At 41.4% G+C, this 22676-nt stretch overlaps 1 protein-coding gene across 1 annotated transcript in view; it reads left to right on the forward strand.

Moving 5' to 3' along the window:
* The window catches only part of CLINT1 (clathrin interactor 1), a 48499-nt gene extending 39583 nt beyond the window's left edge, over positions 1–8916 (forward strand). Inside the window, exons 9-12 of the mRNA XM_084295080.1 lie at positions 1623–1700; positions 5597–5892; positions 6532–6736; positions 7217–8916. Coding sequence (XP_084151206.1) covers positions 1623–1700; positions 5597–5892; positions 6532–6736; positions 7217–7578 — 941 coding nt within the window. The 3' untranslated portion in view covers positions 7579–8916. The remainder of the gene's footprint in view (positions 1–1622; positions 1701–5596; positions 5893–6531; positions 6737–7216) is intronic.
* Positions 8917–22676: the final 13760 nt, after the last annotated feature.

A 22676-nucleotide genomic window follows, 5' to 3' on the forward strand; every position in this document is an offset into this window, starting at 1 on the left:
TGTGGTATCTCTGCTCATAAACCTTCAAACCATTACTCTGTCCATCTCAGAGTTCAGAACGTGATGGAAAAATTACTTGAAAACGTTCATTGCGGTAGACAAAGCCGTGTGTTCATCAGAGCACATTTTTAGCTTGATATTTCACTGGCTTATCCTCCCCTTTTCATTCATAATTTGCATTCAGTATAAAACTTCTGTATTAACGTATGAAAGGTGCTTATTACATCACTTCAGAACGTGTGTTGAAGAAATTTCTTAACTTTGGAATCTTCTCCCTTTTGAAAAGGTGGTGAAATGGTTTTAGTAGCGCTATATTTCTGAAAATTTAAAGAGACTGTCCTTGCATTCCCTTCTCTTGTTCTATACCATATGCTGCAGGAAGAGATACTTCCCCTTGGAAGAGCAGTCGCCTTCCTAGCAATGTCTACAGTAAAATAACATTAAAAAGAAATACAAGTATGCATGTATTAGAAAGTGAATGGTTCCTTTTATTACTGCTAGCCATTTATTAAAAAGGAGATGGTTCTAGTTTAATTAACCCAGTTGAGAGTAGCAGATGGGGCAGAATGTCTTGCAGCGATAAGACAATTCAGAAATGGCACCAGATGTTGGAAGCTGTCCCTGGTGGTGTTTGAGTGCAGCACAGATGTTCCAGTCCCACCTGGCTAGTTTCTAAGCACTGCAGGCTAAGCAGCTGTGATGTAACCTATATAATGTACGCATAACACTAAAAGCAAAATAATTGAACTGCTGCAGCTTCTTCTAAGGGTAGGACTGTTTGGAGGTGAAATCTTTGAGGACAAACAAATAAGGTCAATTTCTTAGTTTTTTGGGTCTGTGGAGTAGCTAGTTAAAAGCAATAGTGAGGATAAGTGACAGATTTGTTGTAAAATATTTCTCATGTATTTAAAGGAAAAAAGCTTTCTAGTATATGATTCTTAAATCTTCTGTTTCTATATATTGGCTGTGGTTTTTTTGTGAAAAAACATGCTACGTTCAAAAATTGTTAATTTATTTGCTGTGTACGGATGTCTGGTAGGAAAACTTAATGTTCATGCTGTAGAAAGGGTGCAAAGATCTTAAAAAATAAGGCAGTCACAAACACAAGCCACGTCCTTGAGATTCCAATTCAAGATTACTGTAAAATCATTCATGCTTTAAGTAACATAAAAAATAAATATAAGATGATATTTAATTTTTCATAGTAAGCATAATAAATTAACTCTTTTTACGATGAGAATGTTTGGCTTTTATATAAAAAAAACTTCCAAAGTTTTATTTTCACAAACTGTCAGACTAGCAGCATCCCTTGTTAGGAGAACCCTTTCTAACCTTTTTATTCTTTTTAAATTTATTTTTAGAGATATCAAGAACTCGGATCTTAAGAAAACAAAACTGCAAAATCTGCAGTGTAGTTGGAAATAATCCAGTTTATTGTTGCTCAGGCTTGTATAAATATAGTATGGTGAAGAACAGGAAAACCATTGTGGACTTATGGAGCAGAATCAATAAATCCATCCTGCTAAATACAGGACAGCTTTTCTTCATAAATTCTGCATGCATTTATTGCAATGGTTCTTTGTAGAGGCCTTTAACGGCATTTGGCTTCCTTCTGTCTCTAGGTGGATCAACTGACCCATTTGGAGGATTTGCTGATTTTAGTTCAGCTGCTGCTACAGCAAGTTTCCCATCATCGCAAGGTAGGATTAATTTACAGATTAAAATGCTGTTTAAGGTCAGAGAGAGGGGAAGAGATGCCACGTGCCGTTATTGAATGTCATTTCTCTTTCCAAGGCAAACTCTGTTTGTTTAACTGGACACAAGTTTTGATATTGAGTAAGGAAGAGATCTGTTGTCTAGCACAGCACTAAGCACTTGTCTCATGGGCCTAAAACTCTTTATCAACTCTATTTCAGAAAAATGTGGTAGGGGTTCCAAATACATCCTTGTTTACTTAAAAGCACATAATAAAACTTAGTTGCAAAATTAGATTTGGAGTTTTGCTCTAACTGAAACAAAATGTGACTAAGTAAAACCTGAAACAAACAAGTGTGGGTCTAAATGCTGGCTGAAGAGTGCTCACTAAACATCATAGAGCCCAGCACACCCCACTTCTGTAATAGTAGGCAGAGCTGTCCTAACTGGCATTCTACAGTGATGAATGCTTCAATGTGATAGTATCTGTGTTTCCAAAATGACTGGAAAATTGGCTGTAGTCATAGGACTATTCAAATTATTAATCATCCCAGTCTTCCCAGTGCTTTGTGTGAGATTATTCAACTATTTGCAATAAAAGGTAGTCATTTTTCTAATACTTCAACTAACAGTTTGCAAGCTTTTCAGATACAAGTAGGTAATTAAGGAAAGAACCTACTAGCTGCTCGTGGCCGGGGGGAAGGACTTGGATGAGGTGCTTGATAGTCTGCTTTGCTCGATTGTGGTAGTGCTGACTGTGAACTGAGAAGTACACAGAAGGTCTTACACTGTTTTTTATAGTTTCTAAATACATACAGAGTTCGGATTGATCTTAAGAACTTTCAAGACAGGCAGAACAGTAAATTAAATAGGTAAGTTGAACAAAAACAAAAGAATCACGTTCAATGGAAAATAGGAGCTCACCTGTGCTAGAAACATGAGATACCCTCAGTTCCCATCTGTCTCCTAAGATTTAAAAAAAAAAAAGAAAAAAGTGTGCATCTCTAAACAATTACAAACTTTAATTATGTTGGCCTTGTCAGATTGCGTAATGAGGGAAAGCTGCAACAAGCTATTTCCAGTCTCCAATGCTGTCTGGGTTACTACTGGAAAACCTACATTGGAGGGGAATTCTGTCAAGGTGTGTGCTCCGTACACACCATATAATGTCATTGACTGATGCCTATATGGATTTGTGGGGTGAAGCTGACTAACTCTTTTATCTTGGCTAAGTAACAATTTATTTTCATTTCCCTTTTAAGAGAAACCTATTTAAAATAAAAGAGTGTGGATCTTGCTGAAGTCTGAGGTGAACAAGTCCCTGCCAATCAGAAGAGCAAGGTTTTTAGTAACGCTCACTAGGACAGCACTCAGTTTTGTCCTTGCCTGGCTGTATGGCCCGCACTTCAGAGTTTTCCTGTGCCCAGGCAGCTGGCTCAGTGCAGTCATTTTGCGTGCAAACAGACAAGTTACTAGGTATACACAGCCACTGTTTGAAAAACAACATGCACAGAATTTCTCTTAAAGCTGGACTGGAAAAAATAAATGCTAAAAAGACATCTAAAGCAATAAACTTCTTTTTGGTCAAGTGTTTTTGGAGCATCCAGTGCTACCCAGGCAGAACAGTGCTGCAAATGAACACACAGGAAAGGAAGCTGGCTATTTTTTGTGAAGTTAACTTGGACAGTGTTGGTGTTTTGTAGTGGGGTGATCTCAGTGAGAATGCAGGAATACATCTAGAATGTGGAAAGATCAGCAGATCTACCTGAGAGACAGCTTTTAGTCAGCATGTTTATAGTTCATCATTTTTTTTTTCACATGCTATGTTAAGAAAATGTACCGGACATGTATTAATAATATACCTTTAATTTACTTAGCAGGACAGAACTGCTATAATTTTTTCACAGGCTTTCTCACTCAAAACCAAGTTGTTTTGCAAACACAAAGCCGCCTACTATGCAAATAATTTGTGTGTTAATACAGCCTAAATTGATACAATCCTTTATCTGCATTAACATGATTAATCTATTCCAATCACCATTATGCAAGGGACAAGGAGTCCTGTAAAATGATTAATCATTCCTGAACAGCGTAAGCCCCTGTAGAAATCTTTTCCTTCTTGATTAATCATCTTTGAAGTTCTACTGAAGGGGCAAAGCCGTATACGTTTTATCCCCACTTCCATTATTGGTGCTCAGTGCACAGGTCTGAACGTAGATAAGTAAATGCTGAGTGTGCTTCTTCTAGGAGGAATATTTAAAGTAGGTTTTAATTTTTAATATGCAATACTAATTGAAATATTCTAATATAGCCCATGTTTGTGAGGGAGATCAAAGCAAATGTTCTAGCATGGCCCTAAGCTAATGAATATGAGTCTACTTGTGCAATGATATTGTTGGCAATACTTAGATTTTGTGAACGGTTTCACTCTCCTACTATTCTTTAAATTCTAATGTATTGATGAAGATAAAGATGATTAAGGGCTAAACGTTGATGGCCTTTCACATTCCATGTAATTTATTGCAGTTATGTTTTGAGTAGGTAGAGTGCAGTTGCAGAAAATTGCTTTGGGTGGCCATTATAGAGCTGGGCATTGTTTAGGTTAGGCAGTGGAAGCTGACACTAGATTCATCTGCTCCAGCTTTACGTGCTCAAATTTTTATTAGCTCATCTAAAGAAATTCAGAGGATGATTTACTGTTCATTAGAACTCGAAGTTCACTTCACATGGCAATGACATTGCTTGTGACTTAGCTCAAGTACCACAAGAATATCAGTGACATAATCAAAAAGCTGACCTGTACAATGGCCCAAACTTGGAACAAGATTCATGATGTAGGAATGAGAGCAGCTTAAATGGCATTGCTTTATTTTTAGCATCTCCTGTGGATGCTGTTTTAGTCTCTTATTCCCCTATCACTGCTCTGAAGTAATTCTTTTCTTTTTAATTTAAAAAAGCATTTTTAAGGAAGATAACATCTACTCCCATTTGACTCAAAGGTTATGAAATATTCTCAGTTCACTGGTTTGTATCTATGGACATGTGTGATCCTGAAATCAGTACCCGTGTGATTGTGTATAAACAACTTATACTGTTAGACACTTCATATCTCTCTCTGCATCTTACTGTGAATTGCTGTCTTTTTTATTAAAACACTTGTTTGCAAAAACCCTGGCATACTGAAATGAAACAGAGTAGTGATGACCTATGAGTTCAACAAAACTTCTGCTGAGAGATGTATTAGATCCAAAATTGAATTCAATTTCTGCTTTAAATCAAGGGACGCCTTGAAAACTTGATGTGTTTTGCATGAGCACTTTATGGGATTGGACTATCACCTCAAATAAGAATTCCCTGGTAACTTGCTTTCAAAGCTTTGATTCCCTTCAACATTTTTTTTACATGAAGAGTTACTGATTTTATATAATGAACTCTGTGTTTTATCATAATGGAATTTGCGTCATCAAGTGGCTCGTTCCTGACAGCGGTTCTCTCAGCAAATACCAGGGCTCTGAGCTAAGAAGGTGATAAATTTCCTCAAGTTCTAGGTTTGGTTTTGCCTGTTGCCTACACTCTCCTCTGAAGTTATCTTTCTTTCAAATTTTGTCTAAAGAAAACCTGTCCCTACTTGTTTCGTATCTACAGGTGACATGTTATCAAATGTCCTTCTTTCTGTGTATGGGTGTTTTCATATTTCCTTTGCTACCTTGTTAAAATTATTGGAATATTCATGAGAGGGAATGATGTCCAGATGGAGGTTCTACCTGCAGATGTTAATCTGGACAGACACAGATCAGCTCTCATTTGTTTCAGTTCATGGAATATGAGATTTGTTTAGTGCCTTTCTCTAAGCCTTCTACCTTTTCTTCCGTCTTCCTTCCTCTTCCAATGTTCCCTTCAGGTACAGCAACAAGTGGAAATGGAGACTTTGGTGACTGGAGTGCCTTCAACCAAGCTTCTCCTTGTCCTAGTGCTTCATCTGGAGAGCTCTTCAGCAACGTGGCACAGCAGCCAGCTATAGAGCTCTTCAGTAGCTCGCAGCCAGCTGCTGGCCAGGCTCCAACTGCTTCAAATTCTGCAGATCTTTTTGATTTGATGGGCCCCTCTCAGACAACTATGACCTCTTCGCAAAGTATGAATTTCTCTATGATGAGCTCCAATACCGTAGGCATCGGTTTACCCATGTCAAGGTCACAGGTATGCAGCTGTTTGTACAATTTCCTAATCTTTTGCTTTCTCTTTAATGTTTTGTCTGAAAATGATAGAGTGGTCTCCTGAAAAGAAAATATAATAGAAATTCTAGAAAAGTTCTTGAAAAACCTCTTTTTATGTGCCAGTCCTTTCTGAATACATTGCTGTATTAAGTGTTGCTGTTTTTCTGGGGAAGAAGGTTGATGTTTTAAACTTTACAGCCGAAAACCATCATCCACTGAATGTTACAGGTTTCCAGTCTGAAAGGGATGGAAGTGAGGACTAGCCGGTTGTCTCAAAATCCAGAGTTGACTGCTTACATGGAGAGTCATGGATTTTTTGGAAACCGTAGCAGGTTGATTTGGTATTAGGAGTTAAACATCAGTATGTCCGAGTTGAGAACTTGACTCTAGATGATCAATGTTATGCTAAATATGTGTTAGGGGATCTTGATACTGTTTTAACCCACTCTAATGGTGTAAGAGCAAATGGCAGCACTGCTTTGGAAGAGCTGAAGTTCACGTCTGAAAACAAAGCAATTTCAGTGTCTCCTCGTCTTCCGTGGAAAAATAAATACTTGTTGTTTAGTCCTGAAGCCTATTAGTAAATTGTTTCAGTGTATCCCAACAACTCCTTCTTTTCTAGCCTCTGCAGAGCGTGAACACTTTGATGCCGAAGCCTAATCCTCTTTATAATGCAAGCACAGAGATGGTCCAGAAGAACGCAAGCAAAACTCTACCTTCAACTTGGTCAGATCCCAGTGTAAATATCAGTTTGGACAATTTAGTACCTGGGATGCAGCCTTCCAAACCCCAGCAACCATCACTTAATACCATGATGCAGCAACAAAGTGAGTTATTGTTGATGCACTGTTTTGCTTTGCACACTGAGCTCTCCAGGGATTTAGTAAGCTGTCCTTGAGATGGAGTATTCTGCTAATTATTTTCCTACGTTGTCATAATTGTTTCTTAAACTACTGTGATGCTGCTGACACAAAAATGGTATTTTCTAAACAGAGCCTGACAAGCTAGGAGGCTGGTAACTGCATGTCTTTACTGTAGAGTTTATACTGTTGGCATATCTTGATTTCAGGCGTCCTTATTTCTAGAAGTTCTCTAGAATATGTGTAGTAGCATGTGTTGCTATCAAATGCTATTTAAAATTTGTTTTTAAATGTTTTCTGAGTCCTCACATGGAAACAAATGAAATAGCTACATTTTGGGCCATCATATCATATTCACAGCAGTGATTGCATAAGTTACTTAAAATAAATAGGACCTTCAAACAGAATCTGATTTACTATTTTTGCATCCTTTTTCTCCTCTTGCAGATATGCAACAACCTATGAATGTCATGACTCAAAACTTTGCAGCTGTGAACCTCAATCCTCAACCTAACATGATGCCTGTACGACCCCAGACAAGCCCACTGATGGGAGGGTCTGTTCCTATGGGGATTGGAATGCAGAGTGTGATGTCAGGTACGATGGGGATGACCTCCATGGGACCCACGCCTATGATGAACCAGGGAATGATGGGAATAAACATGAACATGGGATTGCCAGCTACAGGAATGGGTTTGACGGGCACAATAGGAATGGGAGTACCCAATATCTCTATGACCTCTATGACTACTGGGACTGTTCAACCCAAGCAAGATGCCTTTGCAAATTTTGCCAATTTTAGCAAATAAAGATTGTAAAAATAAATAAATTAAAAATAAATGGGCAGACTGAATGAAGGATTTTTAGCTGCACAAATATAGCTGGGGAAGGGATGGAAAACACTGATCAATACTACTTTTTTTTTTTTTTCTTTAGCAGTTAAAGTATCTACGTAAAGAACCAAAAGCTATTTTCTAAATGTTGAAATAACTAGTGTTCAAATTCTGGAGAGATGAAAGGTTCTTCTAAGGAATGTATTAGATGATTTTGCAAAATAATTTGTATTGAGACCATCAAAGCCTTTCCTAGGTAGAAGAACCAATTTTAACTTTGGGACTTGATGGAAGACTGGAATGGGGGTTGGGTAAAAATGTTTGAATCTAATTTTATACTTTTCTTTTTTCTTGAAGAGCTTGACTTTCTTTTCCCCCTCTCCCTGATCGCTTTGTCATAATTGGATCATTCCTTTTACTACCACTCTGAGTCCACAATTGAAGTCACTCAAGTACTATAATCAGTTTTTTATAAGAATATATATTTTTGTCCAAAAAATGGCTTACATATGTGATTATGGCTAATTCAAAGGGACCTGGAATGTATATATACTTTTGCTAATGTTCCAGTCGCACTGCTATATTACCCAAATTTTTATGGTAAACATCGTCTCTCAGCAATTTGGTGACCAATAGATTTTTGGGGCTTTACTTGCCTCTGTTATAACTGATATCCAGTGCAGGTCTGGGAGAAGATTTATCTGAGACTGCTGGAAGGTTTCCTTTTACAAAACTCCAGAAAATGCACTTTCTTGCGGTTTTTACAGTGGCAGTTAGCATCCTTTTTACCACCATTATCCCTATGGAGCCACTGGTTTACAGTGTCAGCAGCAGTCTGAAAGCAAAAATGTTTATTTTTTGCGTCTTTACAAAAATAACAAGGCAGATTACACCGTGTTATGTAAATCTATAACCCGACCTAATCCAACAGCATTGAATCTTAGCTTTCATACAACCCTTGGTGATTCTTTTGTGTAAATATGGCATTTAGCAGCTGTGGAATCCAATAGAGGAGTAAAATATATATATTAATAAAGGAAACCTGTAGCAGTCAAAGATTTTACTGACTTACTGAAAACAAAAGAATGAATTAAGATTTTGGGGGGGTTTTGTTTTTCCTTCTGTAATCCTGCATCTAAGTTCACATGAATCATGATTCTAGAATCTGGAATACAAAGACATCGTTATATTCACAAATTGGGAATATTGGTAAGAATAAGCACTATACTGTAGGTATGAAATTTATTGCCTCCCTTTTCTTATGTTGGATTTTTTTTATTATTAAATTGATAAAACTTTGTTTTCATTGTATTCATAATGTTCTGTTATACATAACATTAAAATGTTCATTAAAATCAATGTTGGGCTGCTTTGCCTTTCATTCCATTTGACGTTTATGAGAGCATTTGGGAAAAAAAATAATTATAATTTGGGCAAAGTAATTTTTATAAATAATTTAAAATTGTTTAATGACTTCTTATCTGAAGCCTTTCCTATCTGGCTCTACTGTTAGGAATTAAAAATGAAGCAGGCAAGATATCCTGACCCGCTCCAGCCTTGCTAATGCTCCATCTACAACATTTCTAATTAGGCAGAAATTCATGTACTTCAGCTAAGTGGTAATGAAAAGTGATTCATTTGCTGAATAAGAGATGAGAGTGAGTGTAATTAGCTGACTGCGGTTTTTAATCTTTCAACAATTCAATGTGTTTAAATTAGTTTCAAAGAATAGGAGCTTTCAAGTGTTGTTACATCAAAGTAATCAAGGCAGGCTTTAACGGCTGAGTAGGAGAGATCGCTCTGGTTCCTGTGCTGAAACCTTTAAACTTCTCTGGAAGAACCATCTTCAAAACCTCTCATTCTAACAGATGGGAAGATTCAAACTGGTTTGATATATGCAAAACTGTGGTGGGAAGAAAGCTAGTTCTGGAGGGTAGGTGGGTGGCAAGGAAAATTAAGCCTATAGTTAGTGTTGCTTAAGGGGTGCAATGTTTGAGTAGTATTTAGCAGATTTTCAGGTGAGTTGGGTGAGCCCATTCATTATACTGTCCTTTAAGTTAAGTTTAGCTGGTTAAACAGTTGGCTTTGAGTTTAGAAATTGTCTCTGTTTAGGTTGCTCACATCTCTTCAGAGGAACCAATGATTATCTTCTAATCAAGGAATTAATTGTAATGAAACATTTGTCAGGGATTAGAATAACTCCAGTGGAAAACAGTTGGTCAGTTCAGAGTGGATTTTTGTGGCTGTCAGATATATCTTAGTTAATGGAATATGAGCTTAGGGACCAGCTGTAGTACTGAATTGATTCCCTGCCCTAAGCATTCGTTGTTCTTCTTAAGGGTCGGTATCCTAATCATCAAAGCAGTGTGAAAAAGTTCCTCATCCATCTTGAGTGCCTTCAGGTGGATGGGAAGGAAGCCCTTTAAACCCAAATAAATATCAGAGAAGATAATGCAGAAATATCTCTTTAGAAAATAAATCAGGTGCATCCCTATGCGATGTGTACCTGCAGTGAGGAGAGCCTTTTGCATGGGAGCTTCACTCTGTTCTCCCCCGGTTAGAATAAAGGACATAGAGATAGGTAGTAGAGCTTAGCAGGATATGGTTTATGTCCTTAGACAAAAGCTAAATATCAAATGGATTGTGATTGTTAAGCAAACAATATTGAGCGTGATTAAGATGGACATTATAAAATGTTTCTCTCAGTATTTCAGGTATGAGCAAAATAATTTCAATTCTTAATGTTACCTTTTCAGGTGAAAATACAAATGAGCTACTGTGTGAATGGTGACAGATCACCCATTCATCAACTCCTCCCCAGTATGACTTGAATATAACCTAAATCATGCTGTTATGTTAGTATAACTTCTTCTTCATTTTTTTTAAAGCCAGGTCCAGCTGTAACCGCGAACCTTGCAGCAGCCTAGGTGTGGCTGTGGTACACAGCGCGTGACCACATCGTGTGCTCCATATGAACGTTTGGCTTTCTCCCAGGGGTCCTGGGCAAAAATCTAACTTTCTTGCTCTGTCCCCCCCCCCAGACTATTCAGAAGTTGAACTCCACATGTTCTAAAATATGTGCGCTCATGCTATGATAGCGCCCAAAGTGCTCAAGATTTAAGAACAGATTGAAGGCAGCATCGGAAGTCCTGTGACCACTGCCAGCATAGCTGCATGGCCTTCTCGCACCAAGCAGCAAAGCAGCAACCTGTCAGCAGAGCTTGGTGCTTACAGGGAGTAAGCGGAGGGAACTGACTGGTAGTAAGAGGTGAATTTTAGAAACTACAGAATGCAGAGGTGGTAAACTCATTAAAAGTTCAGTTAAGATTTGGTAAAAGATGTCTGTGGTTAGGGTCATCAGAATCCATCTCCTGTGAGTGTTTTTGGAATCCTCTTTAAAAAAAATCAATCCTGATATGTGATATGTATGAAGGAGTAATAAACTCCAGCACAGGTGCAGGTTCAGCGATGACTAGAGCATCCACTATGTTCTACAAAAGAAACTATATTCAAAACAGCTAAACAAGGGTATTTATAGCAGCATCTGTTTCAGCTATATCTGTCATCTAAGAACAGTCTGACACTGCTTCAGGGAGGTGGGGGAGGGATTTATCAATGAAGTGTTTACATAATGCAGGCAGGCATTGTATACTCAAGGTGATACCAACTCTAACAGGATAACAAATATCTAAAGACACTTTTATTCTCCGAGGCCTTTGCTCCAGGAGTCGCTCTACAAAATTGCCTCTGCGTTCCTTTGTGCATAACTGTAAACACTTTTATAGCATGTGACGTTTTATAGTATCTTCATTTGGTTCTGCTTAAACCTTTTAATGGAGATGTAATTTTTTTCCTCCCCTCCCACCCACCCAGTGTTCTTCAAAGCCATCACTGACTAAAATTCAGAATTGTTTCAGGCAAACCCATTGGGTTTGACTGCACACTGAAAATCTTTAAGTAAAATATTTAATTTAACTGGAAGGGAAACTTTTTTTCAGTTAGTACTCAGAAATGTCAGCACGCTGAAAAATGACTTATTGTACAGCTCTGGGTACTTGCTGACAGATTTGACTGGCAAAAAGAATGAGAGAATTGGAAACCAAATAGTGAATACCTGTCTGCTTCCAATTATTTCACCCAGGAGCTCTGCCCACAGCAGAGGAACGGGAGTTGCCTTCTTTTTCCTATTAGTGGTAACTGCAGCACGGCTCCTTCGTGGGGACAAAGCAGCTCTGTGCTGCTTGCTCCTCCGAGGCTGGAGCTGTCCGATGAGATGGAGCAAGCAGCTGTGCAGCTCCTTCACGTCAACCAGAAACACAGAACCCCTGTGAACCTTTTTCCCCAAAGCACTTGGATTTGGAGCTGACCTAACATTTTTAAACAGCTCAGTGGGAGAATGGCTTCCTGGAGATCTTGGTGGGGAGAATGGGTATTGTTTTAGCTGCACTTCTAAGACCTGCCTTTTTGGAGCTGTGTTTAGAGCTAAAGGGGAGAAATAGAAATGCTGAGTTGCAAAGACAGTGGGGTGAACCCTGTTAATGTTGTGAGACTGAAAAGGGTGGTCTGTGGAATATGGAAGTCAATCTGTACGGCTTGTTCAGCAATACGGTTCCAATTTTACCTAGCCAGGTGCTGCAGGAGTTTGCTTCTCTCTGAGTAAAGCAGCCTTTAAAAACTGAAATGTCTCTCTTTTTTGATATGATTCTAGATCCTGTAGTCAAATCAGGGAGGACAAGCAGTATGAAATTCTGCTGAATGTGGAAAATGTAAAAGGCACAAAATTTACATGGCATAATCCAGGTCTCTCTGTTTAAGTAAGTGTTCCATGTGTATGGCGCAGTTCATCTCTGTTTTTCAAAAATACCTTTGCTTGTCACAAATTTACAGATTTTTTTATCACGTGCCATAAGGTACTGGTTCAGTAATTAACTGGTTCTTTAATAGAGCTGCAATTACTTTGTTTCATGAGAAGGAAAAAAAAGAATGCATTCCAAGACAGAGCTACTTTCGACATCTGGGAACCTCCTAACAGCTGGCTATCTAATGAATATGCATCTGCTTAAGAGGCTGTAGTCCATTAATAAACCAATAGATATAAAACAGAAACAATCTTTGTCAGCTTCAAATGAGATTGGATGCAATGTGCTGTGAAGTGTCACTGTCGCGTTGAATCGAGCCGGGGAGGTTAACAGTTGCTCTTTGGTACCAGCAGCTTCGTGGCAGAGGAGAGGGCTGCAGCCTCGTGGTGAGAGGGCTGAAATCACAAAGCTTTGTGGCTGCTTTCTGCTGCCTTTTGTGTCCCTATTTCTCCGGGTACCAATTGAGTTTGAGGCACTGTTGACCACTTACCAACTATGCTTTTGGTTTGACAAAGGTGGATGTGTTTTGATAGGCACAGGAATTGAGCATGTGAACAACTGACTGGGGAGAAGTTACATGAACGTGATACAAATGCACCTATTTGACTGAGAACTGGGGCTTGTAAGGGAACTAAGACTACCCTGTGAGCTGTGTTGTACAAAAGGACTGGTGTAGGGTGAAATAAACACTCTTAAAAACAGTGACAGTGACCTCACTCGACTGCATAAATGTCTGAACCCTGAAGGGTTGTATCTGCACTTGTTCCGAGATGTTGTCCCAAACTGTAGCAACATTTGGTACCTTTATTTTTGTGTTAGTCTGCACCTTCGTTTCCTGGGGGAGCTCCCATAATATGTGAGGTTGATTTAGCGTTACTTTAAGCATCCATGTCCTTTCTGCACAGACATAATCCAGTCCTGGCTGGTCTAGTATTGTCTTCTTTTCAAAGGGTAGCCACACTGAACAGGAGCCTCCTGAAGTAGCAATAATTATTTTTGATGCAAAATGTTAATGAGGTGGAGTTCTCCTTAGAGAAAAGTTACAATTTCATCTTCAGCCACGGTACCAGTAGGAGTGAGTGTCAGCTGTTAAATTACCAGTCTGCAGGCTCCCTGGGACAGAGGTGAGTGTATCTTTTTTATTTGGGGTGCTGGGGGACTGAAGTAGTTTCCTTGTTTAGAAAAATGTTGAGGTAACCTAATTCCACTGCCTGCTGAAATGGAGAAGCCAAGGAGCTTGGGCTGGTTTTGCCCAGGGTGGTTGCAGATTGTAAAGCTAATTATTTTGAAGGCACCCATGTCCCACTTTCCAACTCCTCATCCTCTCCACTTGGAACCCTCACCTGTACCACCTCTCTGCCACGGGAGTGCAGGGAGTCTGGCAGCTGAGGCACACAAGAGCCTTTGGAAGTTTTTGAGAACCTGGGCTGGATTGACAGCATCCCTGAGCAGGCTAGGCTGTTTTTTTTCTATTGCCTACAGATGAAAGATTTATTTTTTCCCTAACACCTTGTCAAAATGTACTCCCTGACATGGCAAAGAAGCAAATCCAGCCAGCAAAGCTTTGGTTTCTCCTGAGGATTGGACTCCTCGACCATTTGCAGCACAGCAGGTAGGTCACTGATTAGCAACCCGACTTCCCTCCCTCCAGAGCTCTACCTTTCACCCCCAAATTAGCAGGACTAAGATGTTACGGCTTTATCTTTTTTGAGACAGACAAAAGAGCAAACTGTAATGGAGGGCTGTCCTTTTAAATACTTTTACTTTTCAAGGTCATTTGTGGAGCTTTTATCAATCAGAAAGCTAAATTCATACAAAAAGCATCTATAATGAACCAAGCATATCTTGAACCTGATCCCTTCAGCTGAATACAAATTATCTAGGAAGGTATGTTCATTGAGTTCAGCATCCCCGTGACCATTTAGAAAGAAAGCAGAAGCCACTATTGTGGTTTGGCATCTATCAATTTATTGTCTCTTTCTGCTGTAATTGATTTATTAATTATAGCATCTTAATGATCTATTTAAAATAAATAAACCATTTATACCATTTCAAAGGTATTTTGTGATGTTCAGCTGATATTAAAATAGCACGAGCCTTATGTGCTTTTTCAGCAAGTGACCTAATTAGTTAATAAAGTAATTGAATATTAAAAAGGATGTTGCAAGTGATTAAAATTTAAGAGCCTTCAGAACATTATTAAAGCTATAAATCATACATCACTGTTTTAATTTGCATAGCTACAGAATTACTAATGGTCCCACATGCATAAGCTACTTGGCAATTAGTCTTTTAACAAACTGTTGGTGATAGTATGAGATTACCAAAATCTTTCCTGTTTTGACTTGCAACCAAATCCCAGGATGAGAGAACGCTAAGGGTTAAGTTCCTAAAAAACATGGAAATTAAGTTCCTTCACAGGTCTCTGTGCACTAGCCTCTGTCACCCATTGTCCCTTGCCCTTCTGGCCAGAGGACCCCATCCTCCCAAATCCCAACAAGGTGTTGAAAGGAGACGAAGAAGCATCTGTCTCTAGGCTAGCCTAGGGTCTTTTCTCCAGCCTGGTTCAATGTGCAGGAATTCTCCTACGTGGTGCTGGGCCATTCTTCATTCTTGTCCCAGTACATACGCCTGTCACAGCAGTGCTTCTCTTCCCTGTCACCTGCACTCCAAGCTCATTAACAGCACCAAGCAAAGGGCAAGCTGTCACAAGGCAGTGGTACTTGAGCTTTGTCCCATGGATGCTGTCTTTGGGCTGCAGGGAAGGGCTAAACCAGCCGCTTGTCACCTTCCAGCCTTATGGGAAGCACCTGCTGACAGTGAAGGGTTTGCAGAAACATCATGGATGAGGAGCAGCCTGCTGGCCTCACTGGGCACAGCCCCTTCCCTGTGTGCTTGGGGCAGTGAGGGTCAGCTGCCCGCGGCCCGTGTCTGCGCTCTGGGGCTGGCTGCAGGCAGGAGGATGCCTGTTTTCAACTTAATTAAGAGACAAACCGCTTTGGCCAGCTATCTGCCCCTGCTCGCCTCTCTTGCCGAGAGCCAGCGGTTCTGCAGTGATGGTTCCTGGCCTCGGGCCTGCTGTCCAGCTCCTGAGCTGCAGCAGGGCATGGTCCAGTGCACAGGCAGAGAGCGGCTCTGCCATCATACGGACGAGCAGCCTGACAGGGAGCTGCTGCTCCAGGCAAAACCAGCCGCCTACAAGCAACCGACCTGGTGTGCAGCGGAGCACAACCCTGCCATCGGTCAGCTAAACGGCTGGAGCAGCTGAAAGCTGATGAGAGGGAGAGCAAACAAAGCTACAGCCAAGCAAGAGTACGGCTTCAGCCTAAGCTCAGCAGCCTCGTCCCCTCCCCGACCAGCGCTGTGTATTGCTCCCTCTTCCCTGTGCTGCGCAGCCCCCTGGCTCCATCTGGCGCCCCCAGGACTTGGCTGCTCACGCCTGCTGTAGGGACAGACTGTCAGTGAATCAGTTTCTAATCTCCCACCTCTTCCTTTGAAACGTGCAGTGTTACAGTCTGTCCCAGTCCCTCGCAGGAACGCTGGGTTTGTGCTCCCCAGCTCCTCCTCCCCTTGCCGCTGCCTGCTCAGTCGCTGCAGCCACGCTGCTTGCATAAGCTGATGTGTTCACTGCATAAGTCTCAAGTCCTTTTTCTTAGGAACAAAAAAGACATCGTAGAACCACGCTTCCCTGCAAAATAAAGCTGTCATTCCCACCGAGTCAGCAGTAGCCTTGATGTAGTTTTAGCTATTAAAGTGCGCTGGCTGCTACGGTACCAGGAGAAATTCATTTTTGTGCTGCAAAACTTTTCAGGAGCTTCCTTTGAAGCCTTGATTGAGGTCAGGGGCTGCAACCTCTTGCACCATTTCCATGTCAGCCTGCAGCACTCTTTGAAAGCCCTTATACTGGATATCCTGACAAATATCAACTCTTTGTTCATTAGTTTATGCTCGGTAATAGATGTGAGGCCAGGTTTGAGGATGGCTCTCAGCAAGTAATTCACACTCTGCTGCACTAAGGTTTGCTGTGGCTCAAGTAGTTGGAGACAGTACAAATCTGCTTTCAAGGGTCTGTGTTTTTAATTAAAACAGCAAGCTAAGGAAGGGGTGACTTCAGAGCATCCTGATTCCACAAGGAATGACAAGAACACAGCTGCTTCTAAAATAAATTAATTGCTGCCCATTATTTTACAGGTAACAAAACTCATCACGTGAGGAAGGCAGCTTTGTAAACATGCGAGCATTACCGCAGTACAGGCACCATGCTGAGCGACAATGTACACTGGAAAAGACTAAGGTTCATACCACTTTGCACTGTTTGGGGGTTTTAGGGCAAGTCAGGTCGGTGACCTGTCCCAATGCACCCTGGCTCTATCACCGAGCTTCACTGATGTTGCAACATCAAGCACTGGTGTTTGCCAGCTCCTGGCAAGCTCTCAGACAGCACACGGAGGTGAACAGGAGCCCCCTCTGCAGTGAGGCACAAGGTCACCCTGCACAGGGTCACCTGGACTGGTGTGCTCTGCACAGCTATGGGTTTTAATATTTAAACACCCAGTTAAAAAAAAAAAATTGCAAAACACATTCAATTTGAGAAGCAGATGTAGCTGGTGCACTAGATAGCCCTTCCTCTACCCTCACATTTTTCTGCCCAACACAATCAGTAACTGTTGCATATACCACATCCAGTCCTAATGCTTTGTACTCCACAACTTCCAAGAACAATAGAACAGGCACACTTCTACTCCTGGCCCTGCCCACAAGGTGTTAGAGCAGCTAGCAGGAGAGGCATAAAGCCGGGCCCTTCAGGGCTGTCCTAACTTGTTTATGCCTGGGTTTGAACTGGCCTCCCAGTGAAGCCCTTGGCACAAAGACATCCTGCCAACAGTCTCTACCTTCCTTCAGCTTCCCCAAGTTCTTATTCTGGAGCCTCCAAGCAACTAAAACCAAGTTTTCCTCCAGTTGCTTCTTCCGTGATTTTGGAAACTTTCTGACGTTGATTATTATTTATCTGTTATTCCCCAAAGAAGAACCTACAAAGAATCCTCCTTCCCACCAGAGAAATGTAAAATCAGTAACTTTCTACTTTGTTTTAGCTTTTCCCATGCTTGCAGTACAGACCCCAGCTGACTCAAGCCTGTGGCCACAGCCCTGTTTCGTACTCTTTCCACCTAATGCAGCGTGGTATCCTGTTTGCCATCCTTCCTGCTGCTGTAGTCCATTAGGCTGATAGCGTCAGTTTTTCCACTCAAACTCCCACATCCTTTTCCTGATCAACACACTGCACAATTGTTCCATTGACTGCACTCTGATGGGAAAACCTTATTGTGCCTGAGCATTGTCCCACAAAGAAAAGGGAGGGTTTCCTTCAAGCCTATGCTGGAGCTGTCTGTGAATGCACCACTACAGCATCCTCAAATATTCAAAAAATAAGTCATATTCCCAAATAATACTACTTTATAGTATTTCCTCCATGGCATCACTTGCACATAAACACCACATGATCTCAGCCTGTAAATGTACAGCAAGATGCAGATACTCACAGAGCACTAACTCTTGCCTGTGTCCCAGCTCCACCAGTCCCTGTTCCCAGCTGTGTCCTAGTGCAGCTACCACCAAGCAGCTCCAGCTCCTGCTCTCCTCCTACAGCCCACCTTTCCTTCAGCCAGGTTCATCTTCCATGCTGCACGGGGCTCCTGCTGCCCCTCCAGCTGAAATGGCACACAGCTGCTGCCATTAGCAGACTGTGAGAGCCCTGCTGGCAAAGGCCATTCCCCTCTGCTGCTCCCACAGCAAGGCTTCCCCCTGCCCCAGGTTTATTTAATAATCCCTTCTGGTGGGGAGATGGGCAGATTTTCTGCTTGTTAGAGAGCCAGCGTGGCATCTCCACCTGCACTGCCTGATCACAAAGGGAGGATCTGGCTGACCAGCTCCCAGGTGAAGGAAAAGCAACCCAAACTACCCATTAAAAAGGGATTACATAAACAGTATCATCCCAGAGCAACCATTACACAACAAAACCTGTGAGCTTCTTGTGCAGTGTAAAATGAGACCGTTACGGGCTACGTACCTGTGCCCAGCCTTCCCCCTGTCTCCACATGTCCTAGTTTAGGGCAGCAAAACCACTGAGCTGCACGGCATCGAAGGCAGCACCATCGCGGCAGCAGCTGCAGTTTGCAAGGACACCAGGAGCAAAGTGAGGGGGGACAACAGCAGAACTGGGTAACAGGGAATGAGGTGAGCAAATTAAATGTGATCCCAACCTCAAATGCTTCTGCTGGTCAAAGAGGTGAGGTGAGGAAGGGGAGAGAATTGCCCAGGTACTGGCGGGCAGTTGGAGTAAGGCCCTCCCTCAAAGCAGCCATCGAGGCACCAATTACCTTCTCCTGTTGAAAGCTGCAGCCATAGCCCAGGCTTGTGAAGGAAACGAGTCTCATGAGATGGTATGAATTTGAAAAATCTTTACAAAAAGCACACCTCTGTTCAGCAGAACCAAGGCAGACTGGCGTTATCTGAACATCCAACCCAGACCGTGTCATGATTTACTCTTCAATTTGCATCCACTCTCCATTAACTCAGAATCCTAATGATACCTGTTTTAAATATTCAAATACTTTCAGATTTCAAGCAGGCTCTGAGCACCACCCAGACTGACTCATTAACTGAACATGTGAAACAGCAACATACTTACCTGTATTATTAAAACTTCATTCTTGACATATTCTTTGTCACTCAGATCATTTAAGGACTTAAGGACTGCAAGGCTGTGGAAAACAAATAATCAAACCTAAGAAGTGCCCCGTGTTATGAAAGATGACAGGACAGGCTCATAAATGCCAAGATGAGAGAGATCTCCAAGGCAGATAAGAAACTGCGGGGAATAAGCTAGTTGTTTGGGATAATAAATCATTCACTGCAAAAAGATGCAGCTTGAAGTTGAGAAGAACCATTCAGAGAATTCAGGTAACATTTGATCAGGAAAATAATTGCCTCAGTGGCACCAGAAAAGACCTAACTTCTTATAGCGAGGAGAGATGTCTAACCCCCCCTTTTATTTTTTTCAAAACAGGGACAAATTGACATCAGAACTGCAGGTAAATACGCTTTATAGAACTCCAGGATAGCAACTAAATTCAGGAGGGGAATTTCTAACTGTGCCTTACTACTCCAGCTATCATTTTTCCTTGACTTGAGCAATGGTCTCACCAGATATGAGAGAAATGTCTGCTTCAGCCCTCTCAGATGTCACCTGCAAGTAACAAAAAACAAACAAACAAAAAACATTTCTGTGGCAGTACAGAATTTGTTTCACCAGCAGCTTAGGAGTACAACTGTTGCAGTCAAATCAAGTGTTTTGACTCTAATTAGGAGGGTACCGAGCATATGCTTACCCTTAAGCACCTGCGTGGATATCAAAGAAAAACTCTGCCCTTTGCACTTGTAAATGAAATGAAATGGACAGAATTGTAGTCTAAAAGAGCAACAGTCTACTGTAAATTGACTGTAAATCGCCTTGTGAGACATCAGGGAAATATCAGACACATGGAAGAAAGGGCAGACTCCTAGTGTAAAGCATGTTAAAATGCAAATGAAAGTCAATGGGTGGCAGACCTTTGTGACTCCCCTCTGATCCTTCTCATTATATGCATCCTCATATTGCCACTCATGGCTTTAAACTGTAGATTTTGTTTTCTTTAAACAGCTTGCAGATTGCACCGGGAGTTACTCCTTTTAGAAAATACCTGAACTCCAGAGCACAGATACGTTTCCACCTCTGGCAAACTGCATCCATAGAATTAGCACCTGTGATCCAAACACATCAGCATCGTTTACCATGGGACTAAACAGGTTCCTGGAGGACAGTTTCCCCACTGGCTATGCTCACGCTGGACTAGATGCCTGGATGCTGGCTCTGGACCTCACCGATTCCTGGCAAGCCACCTCCTGATGGCACGGTGGAAGACCACGCGCTAGGGTCGCAGCCCTTCGAGTGATCAGGACAGCACTTCTTCTTCAATATGAAGCTCAATTCCTGTCTGCATCTCTATAAGACAGGTATGATATTCTGATTTTATAGTTAAAATACAGGTATAATAATATGCTTATTTTGTAGATTAATACAGTTTTGAACACACAGACAACCGGTTTGCTCCAAATCACGACTAGATAGCAGCACTCGCATTCGGAACTTGTGGTCTCTGCATCCAGGCACCTGTCCTAACTGCTGCAGCAGCAGCTTCATCACTGACACAAGCGTATTGACAGAACACACAAGAAAACACGCTCTGAAGCCAACTGTTACATGGGCATTATTTATTGCAATGCAGTCTTAGCACTTTTAAATATAAACATTTATATCTAGAAAGCAGAATATTGCAAATTCAGTATTATTCAATATGTTCATAGCAGCATCAGCTTCCTAAGAAACAAAATATTTAGGAAGACAGAGAAGGAATTACAAACAAGTTACACTCTCATTTATCACCATTAGACGGAAACACGGTATTGCAGCTGTGAAACAGATATTGAAGTCACCAAATCTGACCTTGAAGACACGAGTAATTTCAAGACTGAAATGCGTCATTATACCTGATATCCTGCACATTTTTGGTGTGCCTAGACATAAGGCTAACAGTCAAGTGCCTGAAGAGGGCAGATGATCTATGTATCTGCACTACCTGACATATTATAGTTTTAATAACAATACACAGCACTTGTATAGCACTCACTGCTCCCCCAAATCCTCATGAGACAGGCAAGGATTGCTCTCAGATGTATTACAGCTCTGGAGCATAAGGGAGAAGGAGGGAAAGTGACTTGCCAAGGCCATTCAGTGAGCAAGTGGCAGTAGTGAGATTGGAATTTGTCAGCATCTGACTTCCAATCTCGTATCAGTCTGGTAGGTCACGCTGTTCCTCTGTGTTTCACTTAGGAAGTTTTATAAATGACTAATTGGTTAGCAAGTCCCAACCCATGCAGCGATACTGGATGCATGCAGCATTTGGAAAGAGGTCAATACAACTGCTCCCCTCGTAATGCCCATTTTGGTTTGAACACTTCTTTCATTTTCTCATCTCAGGATGATCTGTCAAGCGGAAGATACAATGACACAGCTGCACTTTGCTCTAAAGCAGTGGAAATCAGAAGCAATCGCTAAAGGAGCAGGAGCAGCTTTCATTTCTTTCCTGAGGGAGAGCACTGATCTTTTGAGAGGAAAAAAGGATGGATATGTTTTTACACAAACTGATCAAACTACTTTTCATTCTAAACGAATACAAGACTGACTGAAAGTCTCAGGTGTACTAATTTTCTTCAGCTAAGTCATCCAAGTGTACACTGTGAAGGTAGCAGCTAATAAAACAGTTATCCAGGAACATCAGAAGCCATTTTCCTTTCCTGACAGGCCTTCACTTCTACCAGCTAAGAGCAAGAGCACTTACAGTGACATCTAAAAGGACTTGTAAACATCATGAGACAAGCCATCTCTGATATTCCTCCACTAAAGTAGTCCTTTCTCCTGCACCCCCAGATAGCTAACAAGGATAACCAAGCCTCCTACCATCCCTGCCTCAAAAGAGGAAATTTGCTTAGTTGTTTTTTCTCCCACTGGATTTCCTCTGCAAAATTTGAGAGGCAGGATCAAACACATCAGTTATTAGGGCTGGAGTCTGGCAGAGACTCCTGGGGCACAGTTCATGTGCTGCGAAATGTTCACAACAAACGGCGGCTGCACTGGAGAATTGTCTCTGCATACTCACGACTCCATTTGTAGAGCACAACAGCCCAGTGCTGGCCAAATTACACCAAAACGTACAAGCAGGAATTGTGAAGGCTACCTCCCATTTTGAGAAGTTATCACCCAGTAAAGTAATTCCTCTTCCCTCCTGTTTCGTGGCCTGCTTTCCCACTTTCAGCATGCTGTGAAAGCCTGTGGTTGGGAAAATGTACAGAGAGGTACATATTATATTTACGGTAGACTACACACAATTTATTCTATCAAAAAAAGTCATCATCCAGTGCATTAATCCTGCAGTGCCCGTATGGAGGAAAAGCACCGGTCTGCCTTGCATCTCTCTTCCCAAGTGGCCTCATTTTAATTCTGCCCAGGCTACTAACGGGTAATAAATGGCAGCAAAGGACGCTTTTCAAAAGGAAGCTTTTTAACCAGCACATTTCTATCACGTAACAAATGATGCTTTTTCCTGCTGATACACCAGC

The sequence above is a fragment of the Netta rufina genome, assembly GCF_964035555.1.
Source record: "Netta rufina genome assembly, chromosome: 14".
In the NCBI taxonomy this organism is placed as follows: Eukaryota; Metazoa; Chordata; class Aves; order Anseriformes; family Anatidae; genus Netta; species Netta rufina.